General features: G+C 49.7%; 1 protein-coding gene across 1 annotated transcript; it reads right to left on the bottom strand.

Annotated features, from left to right (window-relative positions):
- Nucleotides 1-537: 537 nt before the first annotated feature.
- Nucleotides 538-6,078, bottom strand: LOC146210042 (uncharacterized). The gene is made up of 2 exons (XM_084581642.1): nucleotides 5,530-6,078; nucleotides 538-606 (listed from the first exon to the last, which is right to left on the bottom strand). The coding sequence occupies exons 1-2, from the start codon at nucleotides 6,076-6,078 to the stop codon at nucleotides 538-540; spliced, it is 618 nt and encodes a 205-aa protein (XP_084437768.1).
- Nucleotides 6,079-12,903: the final 6,825 nt, after the last annotated feature.

A 12,903-nucleotide genomic window follows, 5' to 3' on the forward strand; every position in this document is an offset into this window, starting at 1 on the left:
TTTTCTTTTTTAAGGGAAGGAGTCCTATTTTCTAGCAGCAAATCTGCGAAAATAATCACCGCGACATCCAACTTCATGAGCAGCCAGCTGAAATCAAGCGCGTTCCGTTCCAGCCCGTTCTGTCACGTTCCCAAACAAACGACAAACAGTGTAGCAATGCGGTAGGCCATTGTTACTGTTCCCGCACTGCCCGCCTCGGAATGTGATTGAATATGCTTACCTTTACAGACGATTGCGTAAGCCGTCCAGAAAGCTGTTCGCCTTCGCACCACCGGTGCCGAATCAACAAGTGGGTTCAGTTGGTCACGCAGAAAAACATTTTCACGCATTCTTTCTTCGAACTTCTCAAACTTGATTAAAGCAGAGCACGAACACTGAAAACTAGCAGGCACGATTAAGGCCCGTTTGCCCGAAACATCATCTATCGACGGCACTTCACAGGCATACACACTTCAGCAACAATTATGCACGCGAAACGCAGCACATTTCACGACGATTCGCAATCGATGATGCAGATTAACGATCGTCGAAACGGGGTCAAGTCCGCAGCGTGCAAGCAGCCATGTTGGCGAGAGGAAAGTAGCCTGGGTAGCTACCGGCGGCCGCCTGGCGGTGAAAGGGTGAAAGCATAGAGTATAGTTCGTTTGTTTCAGTTTCGTTACAAAAATGAAGCTTGAGTGTTTTCTGTTTTTTAATGTTATTTCTAGTACCTTATTTTGGCATAAAGGCATATTGACGGCAGCAGAAATCGGAGCAATACCCAGGAAATTGCCAGTTGGGGGTAATGTGAAATAACGACCTGCTGCTTGCTTTGCAGTGAGTTTAAAAAGTGCACGTGCCAGTTCAGATGATATCATTAATACGATTCTCATTTTCCGGTGGTGGATCATCGAAGCCGAACAAAGTGCACATGAAATTTTGTTGTGGAAACTCAGTAGTTTCGAAAACGAGGCAACTGTCTAAAATATATAATCAGCAGCACAGCAAATGAAGCAGCAGAATTGGAACCCGAGTAGGAAGTCCGTTGTCTATTGTGCACAGAAGTGTCTCGCTATGCGTGCAGATAATACGGTGCTGAACAAAGCTGTCTGGTAGATGTGCTGACAAAGATCAGACGACGCAGATAACTTTCTCTTTTTCTCCTTTCTAATTAGTGCTGCGCATCGTTTTCTACGCGTTTTAAAGGAGTGTAGACACTTCATTTTTGAATTCGTGTTTTATCATTTGCAATAATGCGTAAGACATTACTGTATATGAATCGTCTTATGATATTCGCTTACGCTCGCTGTATAATTTATAATCGAATTTCGTTTATTAACAGTTTTGGTTTCGCTTTCAACATTCGATTGATTGATTGATTAAAACTTTAATTTCTATCGATATAGGAGGCCCCCACTCCCCGCTCCTGGCACGCAGACCTGAGGAACGGGGGCTGTAACCTCCGCGACTAAGAACTAAGGCATTGAGCTATGGCTATGACGTCACAGTCAAGTCTAAGTCACGTGAGGCATGAATAAAACAGCGATAAAATCGCTCCAGAGTTGTTTTAATTCAGCAGAAAACTAAAGCCGTCTTTCTTGGAAGACAAGAATTACAAAAGATGAAGAGTCTGAAATTATATTGCTGTTTTTTCAGGCCGAGCGTCGCGTCGCGTAGATTTGATTGTGATATCACAGCCATCTCTCAGCTGCTAAAACCAAAACTAGCAAGAAACGCAAAAAAAAAAAATACTGAGTGGTCGTAGGCAAAAGCCGATTGGTAATCCATATATAGGAATGTCTTGCGCACCTTAACAAAAAGAAAAATGCCAACAACATTTAGAGTCTATTGTCCTTTAACAGTGCTTTACTCGATGTGGTGTAAGGAAATCAAATGCAGCCTTTTTAAAACATCTATGCAGTACGTAATTCGAAGAGGTGCTGTACTAAGGTGCAAAGGCTGCAAACTCTTCACGTGTACGCAGTCAATGTGTTGATGAGATGTAGGCATTCTTGGCGACGAACGTGTGTTACCGAGAACTTCGCAGAATGCCCATACTCAGTTGAATCTCTGCAATATAAGACCATGTTTGGAAGTGGGGCCTCGGTGCTCACATTCGCATGACAGCTTCAACAGAAACGCGCAAACACGTAATTATACAGAACTTTCAGTCAGCTGACTTAGTTTTAAGAGTACCTTCACCCATTATGTCGCCTCACCCTCCAAGATTTGGTTCATTCATTGTTGATTGTCATCCAACTCTAACAACCCAAAAATCCCAAATTTTCTTGCATGAACCCAACATCCCTCCAATATGACCCAATATTTCTATTCTCCCAAACAAATTTCCCACACTGCCATCAATATTATAATCATTACAATTTTTCATGCACTCTCTAAACCAGTACTGTTTGTATTTTGCTGATGCAAAGGTCATGTGAGTGATTTGTGCTTGCTAACTGCAATAAATTTGAAAAAAAAAGAAATTGAACTAATCAACTTTCCTGACAGATTATATATTGTATACAAACGTTCAATATTTTCTGTGGTTACCGTCGCTCAATTCCACTTTATTTTTTCGTGATACATATTAACAACGACGCTTTGTGACGTGTACACCATTCAAATATATACTGTACTTGCAGCACTCATTTGTTGCCGCTCCCTTTCAGCGCCGTCGTTTGCACCCTTTTGGTAAATGCCCCATTCTGCGCCCTTAATATAGGGCGCATCGGCCCAAATAAGGTGCAATTTGTAGCGCACCCTTTTTCTCACCCTTAAAGGTGAGATAATGCCAAAAAGGGTGTTTCATGGGTGCGCTATGGGGTGCAAATACGCGGCGCACCCTTTTTTCCACCCTTAAGGGTCAGAAACTGTTTAGTGTGCATGCTCGAGCAGAAGAATACGTGCTGCCTGTGTCGTACGTTCCCCACTCAGTCACCCCTACTACATCCTTTGTATATCCGTATATTCTTTTTTCCCTGGCAATGTGACCCCCAGAAGAACCAAAGTTAGGGGCGTACGTGACTGTTGTTTTTGTTGTGCGTTATGTTTTTCAAACCTAAGATGGAGGCCATGCAGTGCTGAAGTGGTGTGTCTACGTGCGCCATCCTCTGTGAGTGAATTACTTTGTGCGCTCTATGTGTGTGTTTTGTTTCGGACCCCGACCCTGCGCACAAGGCATCGTCGACAAGGGTTTAAAAAGGAGCCGCCGAGACCCCCAAAGTCAGTCCACCCAGTTCGCTCCCGAAGAAGAAAACCCGAGCTGCCGCGTGCTCTCGGGGGGTACTCCAGCGCCGCCGCCGGTAACGCATTCTCAGGCCGCAAGCTGTGTCTGTCGTAATCGTTGTCGTCGTCGTGTCTGCGTTGAGATAATTTGGTCACAGAATAAAACACCGGTGAAACTTGACAAACTGATTTAATGGCTACATGGAAGAAACTGTACAGAAATTCACACTGACGACTGTTTCCTTCGGCGTCTTGCAAGCTACTGTCCGAGGACGGTTGGCCGTGTTTCCCTCTCCAGGCATTCACTTGTTCCTCCTTTTCTTTAGAGGGGCCCCCCGCTTGCGTGGGCACTTGGAGCCTGGACGTCGCGGCGCTCGTTCGGCGATGTCGATAATAGAGGAATCCTCCTCGCGTCCCCGGTGCTGGCCCGCAGCCCCCTCGTAAGCTCGAATTTCAGGGCAGGAGGGCGTCCGCATCTTGTTAGGCCCATCGCTGTGCCCGCTAGGTTTCCAGGAACCTCTTTTGCTGACATGTGGTGCAGGCCCGCCGAGTTTCGTGAATTATGGCCCCGGCTGTGTCTTCGACGGCGCCAGTGGAGCGGGAGGGTCGCTTTCAGGGGCGATGAGGCGCTGGTCGACTGGCCGGCAGTGGCAAGAAGCAGCCATGCCATTTCCGAAAAAGCCACTGCGGCGCGCACACACACACACACACACACACACACACACACACACACACACACACACACACACACACACACACACACACACACACACACACACACACACACACACACACACACACACACACACACACACACACACACACACACACACACACGCACGCACACACACACACACACACACACACACGCACACACACACACACACGCGCACACACACACACACACACACGCACACACACACACACACACACACGCACACACACACACACACACACACACACGCACACACACACACACGCACACACACACACACACGCACGCACACACACACACGCACGCACACACACACACACACACACGCACGCACACACACACACACACGCGCACACACACGCGCACGCACACACACACACACACACGCACACACACACACACGCACACACACACACACACACGCACACACACACACACACACGCACACACACACACACGCACACACACACACACACACGCACACACACACACACACACACACACGCACACACACACACGCACGCACACACACACACACGCACACACACACACACACACACGCACACACACACACACACACGCACACACACACGCACACACGCACACACACACACACACACACGCACACGCACGCACACACACACACGCACACACACACACACACACACGCACGCGCACACACACACGCACGCACACACACACACACACACACGCACACACACACACACACGCACACACACACACACGCGCACACACACACACACACACACACACACACACACACACACACACACACACACACACACACACACACACACACACACACACACACACACACACACACACCCGCGAGTGGCCGCTCGGCCGCCGATCAGGGGAACAAAACAGCCGTCTCCTGACATGTCCCTCTGATCTGGCTTTTGTCCGTTTTTGTCCCCGACACATTCCCCCCCGAAATGACGAAGCCATTTGTTAGTGGGAGAGTTCCAGAGGGTAGAGGAACTGAATTGGACGGCGAAGTCTGGTGCCCCCTGGCAGTCGGACTTCAAAAGCTCTTGTTGGCTGTCTCTTCCCGTGAATACCCTTTCGATTATTCCCAGCTTCCACATTTGCCGCGGCTGTAGGTATTCTTTCAGGAGGACCACGTCTCCAATTTTAACTTGCTTTCCCCGTTGAGCTCCTTTGGAATGGGTCAGCTGTAGCTCCTTTAAGTACTCAGTGCACGAGCGTCTCCAGAACCCTTGCAATGCTTTGTTGCGAGTTGAAATCATTTGTCGCAGGTGGTTACAGGACAGGGCAGAGATTTCCTTTCTTTGCAGCTCCGGAAGAGAGGTCAGTCGTCTTCCGGTAAGAAACATAGCGGGACAGAGCGATTCAGGTTCGTTCGGCTGTGTGTAAACATGAGTAAGTGGTCGGGAGTTCAGCACCGCTTCCACTTCAGCCAGCGTAGTTGACATTTCCTCGAACGTCAAGTAGCTCGTTCCTAGCGTCTTCTTTAAGGCTTGCTTCGTTAGTCCGACAAGACGCTCGTAGAGGCCGCCCCACCATGGTCCGCGTTCCACAATGAATTTCCATTGAACACGCGAGTTTATAAGGTGATCTTGTACCGGGTCACCTCGCATGACATCCCAGAGGCAGCCCAAATCCCTGTTGACCTTCTTGAACCTGAGGGCATTATCACTGTACATGGCACTCGGAAGTCCTCGTCTGGCAGCGAATCGGCGAAACTCGAGCAGAAACGAGCCTGCCGACATGTCGGTAACCAGCTCCAGATGGATGGCTCGAGTCACCGCGCAGGTGAACAGCGCCACGTAGCACTTCGTAGGCGAGAGCCCTTTGACGACAAGTGGTCTGGCAAAGTCGACGCCCGTAACCTGAAAGGTTTGGACTTCTGTTATGCTGTCTATTGGCAGCGGTGCTGTCACTTCGTTTGCCGGCTGTACGTTGAACTGCTGGCACGTTACGCATTCTTTTACAATTCTTTTCACCAGCTGCCTTGCTCCGATCACGTGATATATTTCTCTGAGCTGCGTAAGCGTGTGGCGTATCCCTCCGTGCAACACTTTGAGGTGGCAGTAGTGGGCAAGCAGCTTCGCTAGGTGGCTTCCCTGTGGTATGACGACGGCATGTTTGGAGTCATAGCTCAAGTGGCTCATTTGTAGCCGTCCGTCAATCCTCAGAACTCCATTTTCGTCCACCGCAAGTGAAGCATTTCTGAGCGGAGAGTCGTTGGGCACCGCTTTCTGATTTTGAATGCTGTGCAGTTTCTTGGAAAAGCCTTCTCTCTGCTCATTCCGTATCCAAAATAGTTCTGCCCAATCTAGCTCTTCGGGGGTGAGGGGTCCGGCTTCATCGCTTCATCGTCTTGCCTTAAGCGTGGCCCGCATGGAGCGTTTTTTGCACGCGAAAACGCGTCGCACGCCCGACGCCCGCGTCGACGATTTCACTCCCGCATGGTCAGCAGTTGAGCGGCGCTTTTTTTTCCGCCCAGTTGCGCGACGCACGCGCCCCCATCCGGCCGTGCGGCGAGATCGCGCACATCTTGTTTTCCCTGTCGCCGCGAGCTTCAAGTTGTGGTTTCCTCTCTTTCTTCTGGGTCAGGTGTGTCAAGAAAACAGGCACAGGCATCACTTCCAACAGCTATGGATTTAAATTCAGAAGCCATAGAACAAGGGAGGTATCAGAGGTCCGCTGGCAAGGCTAGCAGCTCATAAACAACCTCCGAGCTCAGCGTAAAAACTCGTGGCCCCAGCGGACGGCCCACCTTAACCTAAAACAAAAAAGAAAAAAAAAAGAAAAAGGAAATGCACGGTGCCCGAAGTCCGGACCTTGCTTTCGTCGCCTCGTGCGCGGAGCGACTCTGAAAGACGACATTACTGCTCGGCCGTTTCGGCCGAGAAACCCGAAACCCTCGGCTACCTCGGCGCCGTCGGAGCGCCAAACCCCCGTCGTTCCTTTCGCTCTCGCGAGCGAGCTCGGCCGGCGTGGGCGTGGCTCCGACCGGAATCACGTGACAGCTGCTCCGGCTCTCATTGGCCCTCTGCCGCGGCCGACTTCCGGCGTCGGCGCGTCGTCGGCGTTTTTATCTGTTCAGCCTGATCCCGAAGATTTGGCAAAATCGTCCTCTCCGGCGGCAAAAAAACGCTCCGCTGCCGTCGACGCCGGCGAATCGCCCGGAAAAACGCTCCATGCAGGCCACGCTTTAAAGATAAAACAAAGCACCCAAGCCGTGACTCTGATCAGTCTCCTGAAAGAGCTGTAGCTGCTAACGATGCAGGCACTGTCACCTGAGACGTCATGGCCGGTAGTGCCTTGGTTGGCTGCCTGCTCTCTAATTCCTTGTCCGTGAAGGTTGCCTGCACCAGTCCATTTGGCCACTCGCTTTTATGTGCGCAGAGCCACTTGGGTCCCGTCCACCATATCTCACTAGTCGCAAGGCGGGAAACTGTGACGCCACGCGTCAGGAGATCCGCAGGGTTCTCTTTCCCCGGGCAGTGCCTCCATTCATAGCATCTGGTGCTTTGCTGTATCTCACGAACGCGATTTCGCACAAACTGCTGCCAGCGCTCAGTGTCACCTCGAATCCAATGGAGAGTGATCGCGGAATCGGTCCAAAGAGTAACGCAATCAGGGTGCTGTTATGACCGTGCATCATCCGCACTTGCGCACTCTATTGTTCGCCTGTGGGCATGGATAAGTGCTGTGGATATGTGCTGTTGGTACAATGGCGCTAAGTGAGCCTGTTTCCATGAATCCTTTTGTGTAAGCCTGTTTTGCTTTGTGGAGACCCTGCAAATGCCAAATTGGCCCTGTCAAGGGAATGTCTAGAAAAATACAAAGAAATGTCCCCCTGCGGGAAATAGTCGGAAGTGCTTTCGTTCAATTGTTCCCCCTTCCCGTCGAGAAGCGCTATCGTCCAGTGAGGAATGCCTATTGTCCAAAGGAGACAACGTCCGCTGACGTGCAGGACAAGAAAGGAGCATGACGCATACGGCCATTAGATGATTTCCCGGAAATGCAGGAAAGATTTGCAATTGTCGGAAAGGGACAATGCTGGGATCAGTATGTGGCGCGCACGTGCACTTGGGTTTCTGAGAAGGAAATCCACTTACCGGAACCAGCATATTGGGTCTTTGCTGAAGAATAGAAATGTACCTCCTCGCCGTTCCCAAGCTCTTCCCGCCAACAAGTGACCACGCCCAACGAAACAATGCTGGACCAGTCAGTGCATAAGACCATCAGTGCAGTGATGTGTTCGATTGGATGCCGATATCTGAGGGGCGTGCCCTGGAACTGGTTGGTCAGCATCTTCAGAAAGGGGCTGGACACAGGGGGTTTTAAGGACATTGCAGAGCACGAAAAGACGCTCTGAGGCCTGGGTAAACGGCTCATCCAGACGCTTCTCGCTATGAACTCTTTACGCTTGCCATTTTGTTAATATACCCTTCTTTTTCATGTAAATAATCATGTAAATAAGTTTTCTCAAAGCGCCATTAAACCTGCTTGTATATATTTTACCAACTTCGAAGATTCAATCCTTCATCAACCCAGAGTCTCTGCACGCTACCCAGTGAAGGCCGCGTCAACTTAGTCCCAGCGTCACAACTGGTGACCAGCGTTGGGATCTGAATCTACAAGCCACAACATCTGGTGATTCTAGGTGGATCTGAAGCTACAAGCCACAACATCTTGTGATCGGAGGTGGCATCCCAAGCAACAAGCAGGAGCAACAATCGGACAACAAGAAAGCAGCTCTGAACATCGATCGCATGTGTGGGTGAGTGCTTGGCTTTTCTTCTGATGTGGACCAGGTTCTAGAACAGGGTTAGATTTTAGAACTGGTAAAAAGAGTGTGGAAACGCCTTTAGGTTTGGTAGTTTGCACAGTTGTTTTGGAAGTAGCCGACACTCGGAGCGATCATGGACCTACAAAAGCTGCATAAACCGGAACTGTTGCAATTGTGTGAGGAATTGGGAATTGATACAAGTGGTTTGGCACGAAAACCCTTGATTATAAAGATAATCGCTGATTTGGGAACCGATGATGAGGAGCTCAGTGAAGCATGGAACCTCATCGGACAAAAAAAAGGAGCAGCTCAGACAGCAGAAAGAGCTGGAAAAAGAGGAAAAGAGGCATGAGCGTGAAATTGAAATTGAAAGAGAAGCAAAAAGGCTGGAGCTAGAAATTGAGCTCCGGAAATTAGAAGTAGGGTTGAGCAAGAGGTCGGGCAATTGTCCCCAGCTAGCGGTACCTCTTCTCAACAAGGAGGCAGATTTCAAGATGTCAAAGTACATGCAGCCATATGTGATATCAGGGGATATCGGTCTGTATCTGGCTAACTTTGAGCGAGCCTGCGAAAAACTGTCCTTCCAGCGAGACACTTGGTCTCAGAGATTATTGACGGTTCTGCCCTGCGAGGCAGCGGAGGTTGTCGCGCGGCTAAGCAAGGAGGACGCTGACAACTACGAGAAGGTCAAGGCTTGCCTTCTGAGAAAGTATAGGCTTAGCGCCGAGGCGTTCAGACAACGTTTTCGGAACGCTACTAAGTCCAGGGACGAGAGTTACCCTGAATTCCTGTACAATTTAAGAGTCAATTTGGGCGAGTGGCTAAAGAGCACAGATTCCTACAGTGATAGGGACGCTGTAGTCGAGCGAATTCTTTTGGAGCAGTTTTATAACTGCCTCCCAGAAAAAGAAAGAAATTGGTTACAGGACCGAGGTGACATTAAGTCGGCAACTGAAGCTGCCGAACTCATTGAGGAGTATGCTTCGCGCCGACAATTCAGCAACCCAGCAGTGGATAGGCCCCGCAATCCCAAGTTGAGTGTAAATAACAGTCAGGAAAGGCACTTTGCTAGAGTTGCAAACGAAGAAAGGAAGGTTTCTTCAGGCAAACTCCCTAGAAAGGACGGCAGTGAGAAAAGTGGGGAAGTGACCAACGCGCAGAACACAAGAATAAGCTTGAGGCTAGGAAGCCGCTCACATGCTTTAGGTGTAATGAGCAGGGTCACATTGCCGTCAACTGCCGGAAAGAAAAGATGGCTTTCTCGTATGTCAGTGACTGCGATGAAAATATGCAGCTTTTGGAACCCTACCTGCATGACCTAGTAGTCAACGGGAAGCCTTGCAAGGTACTGCGCGATTCGGCCGCAACGATGGATGTTGTCCATCCGGCGTATGTGTCGCCTTCCGACTATACAGGACAGTGTGCATGGATCCGCGAGGTAGTGGAGGAACAGAGTGTGTGCTTGCCAATCGCGAACGTGGTCATCGTGGGCCCTTTCGGCGAGTTAACAACCAAGGCTGCCGTTTCAGAAAAGCTTCCTAAGTGCTATTCGTATCTGTTTTCCAACAAATCGGACATGCCAGTACGAAAGAGGGGCATCCTTTTCGGAGACAGAGTTGTGCAAGCCTTAATACGTTCAAAGGCGCGAGAACTACCTACACTGCTCATTCCGGAAAATTCCACAGCGGAGGAAACGGCAGTTAAAACAGTGGTCGATGTGGAAGATAGCGGCTCTGAAAACTTTGAGAGTGAGGCATCTCAGATAAGTCAACATGAAAGTGAGCTTGATGAGACGCGGAATGAGGACGTTCTTGAGAGTAACCTCTTGCCGCCAGTGTCTAGTAATCTCACGAGACTTTTAAGTGGAACCCGAGAGGACTTAGCTATGGAGCAAGCCAATGATCCTATGATACAGGAGCTTCTCAAAAGGACGGAGCAGATAGGAGAACTAAAGAAATCTCAGCTGTCCGATCTGGGCGAGATAATGACAGAATTTGAGGCCTGCTTCGTGGACAGGCCAGGCAGGACTGATTTGACTGAGCACGATATTGAGCTGACTTCAGACGTGCCAGTGCGATCAAGGTGCTACCGATTCTCTCCAAGGCAAAGAGAAATTCTGGATAGAGAAGTAACTCGCATGCTGGAATTGGGAGTAATAAAACCCTCGGAAAGCGATTATGCTTCGCCTATGATCTTAGTAGAAGCTCCAGGTAAAGACCCTAGGCCTGTGGTAGACTACCGAAAGCTAAATTCTCTCACCAGGGATCAAGTGTATCCTATTCCGAATATTGAGGAGAGGGTAGAACAGGTCAGTAGAGCGGCATATGTGACTACGCTGGACCTTACTCGAGGGTACGGGCAAGTATCGCTCACTGAACGCGCCAGCAGATACGCGGCTTTCGTCACTCCGACGGGCAGCTACCAGCCAACAATGATGAGTTTCAGTCTAAAAAATGCTCCATTTTGTTTTTCCCGACTCATGGATAGGGTTTTAAAGGGGTGTGAAACATTCGCGGCGCCTTATTTAGATGACATTGCGGTTTTTTTCGACTCATGGGCGGACCATATGGTACATCTAAGAGCTGTACTGAGCCTTTTGCGTCAAGCTGGACTAACCGTAAAGGCCGAGAAATGTTGCCTGGCAAGGGCGACTGTGGACTACTTGGGTCACAATGTAGGTCAAGGTTTCAAAAAACCCAGCGAGATTAAGATTTCTGCGGTAGCAGACTACCCGCGGCCGAGCACGAAGACGGAAATTCGAGCATTCCTGGGGCTGACGGGATACTACAATCACTACATCCCTAACTATTCAGCTTTGGCTAGCCCTCTGACCGACGCTCTCCGCAAGACAGAACCGACAAATGTAGTCTGGGACGAACAAAAGGAAGCCTCCTTCGTAAACCTGAAGGCTGTGCTGATTACCCGTCCGGTATTGCGAGCTCCAGACTATGACCGAGAATTCACGGTCCAGTGTGATGCCAGTGATCGAGGGCTAGGTGCTGTTCTCTGCCAGAGAGATGACGACGGTAATGAGCCCCCCGTGCTCTACCAGAGCAGAAAACTGAGTTCTAGAGAGAGGGCTTATTGCTCTTCAGAAAAAGAGTGCGCTTGCATTGTGTGGGCTATTCGAAAATTGCAGTGCCATCTTGGAGGGGCCAAATTCACCGCAGAGACGGACAATTGTCCCCTGGCTTGGCTGCAAACTGCGACATCGAAGAACAGTCGCCTTCTTAGGTGGAGCTTGATTTTACAGCAGGACAATTTTGAAATAAGATACAAAAAGGGGAAGTTAAATGGGAATGCGGACGCGCTTAGCCGCTGTTTCCAAGCGGTCCGAGGTGTTCCTCACCATGTATCCAAATTGATAATCAGGTTTTTTTTTTCGTGCACTTGTATATGTGTGACTATGTAAAGCAGCACGTTTAGTTTTCTAGGAATACGTGGGTCCTGAACGTCTTGAGTGTGGGCTTTTCTCGAACAACGATGGCAGTTTTCTTTTAACCTGGCCTCTTCAGACGGGAGCCGAGTGCTTGCTTGGACATGTGGTTGAGTTTCAGACAGCTCAAGCAATTTGGCCTACGACAATCAAGACAACGCGACAAGCAGCATCGAGCTTCAAGCATTCATGTGCAGGCCATTAAGTCGTCTCTTCATGCAGCAGCTGCGACTGCTGCCCTCCGTGACTCTTCTGGCGGGGGAGGAGGCTGTTATGACTGTGCATCATCCGCACTTGCGCGCTCTATTGTTCGCCTGTGGACATGGATAAGTGCTGTGGATATGTGCTGTTGGTACAATGGCGCTAAGTGAGCCTGTTTCCATGAATCCTTTTGTGTAAGCCTGTTTTGCTTTCTGGAGACCCTGGAAATGCCAAATTGGCCCTGTCAAGGGAACATCTAGAAAAATACAAAGAAATGTCCCCCTGCGGGAAATAGTCGGAAGTGCTTTCGTTCAATTGTTCCCCCTTCCCGTCGAAAAGCGCTATCGTCCAGTGAGGAATGCCTATTGTCCAAAGGAGACGACGTCCGCTGACGTGCAGGACAAGAAAGGAGCATGACGCATACGGCCATTAGATGATTTCCCGGGAATGCAGGAAAGATTTGCAATTGTCCAAAAGGGACAATGCTGGGATCAGTATGTGGCGCGCACGTGCGCTTGGGTTTCTGAGAAGGAAATCCACTTACCGGAACCAGCATAT

This window comes from Amblyomma maculatum, chromosome 1 (genome assembly GCF_055883805.1).
Source record: "Amblyomma maculatum isolate TAMU_Amacu chromosome 1, ASM5588380v1, whole genome shotgun sequence".
Taxonomy (NCBI): Eukaryota; Metazoa; Arthropoda; class Arachnida; order Ixodida; family Ixodidae; genus Amblyomma; species Amblyomma maculatum.

Bases quoted from the DNA above. Each gene is read 5' to 3' on its own strand.
- LOC146210042 (XM_084581642.1), bottom strand. From the start codon at position 6,078: ATGAGCCACTTGAGCTATGACTCCAAACATGCCGTCGTCATACCACAG. The intron at 607-5,529 runs GTACAAGATCAC...TTTCACCGCCAG, and splicing joins ATGTCATGCGAGGTGACCCG to GCGGCCGCCGGTAGCTACCC.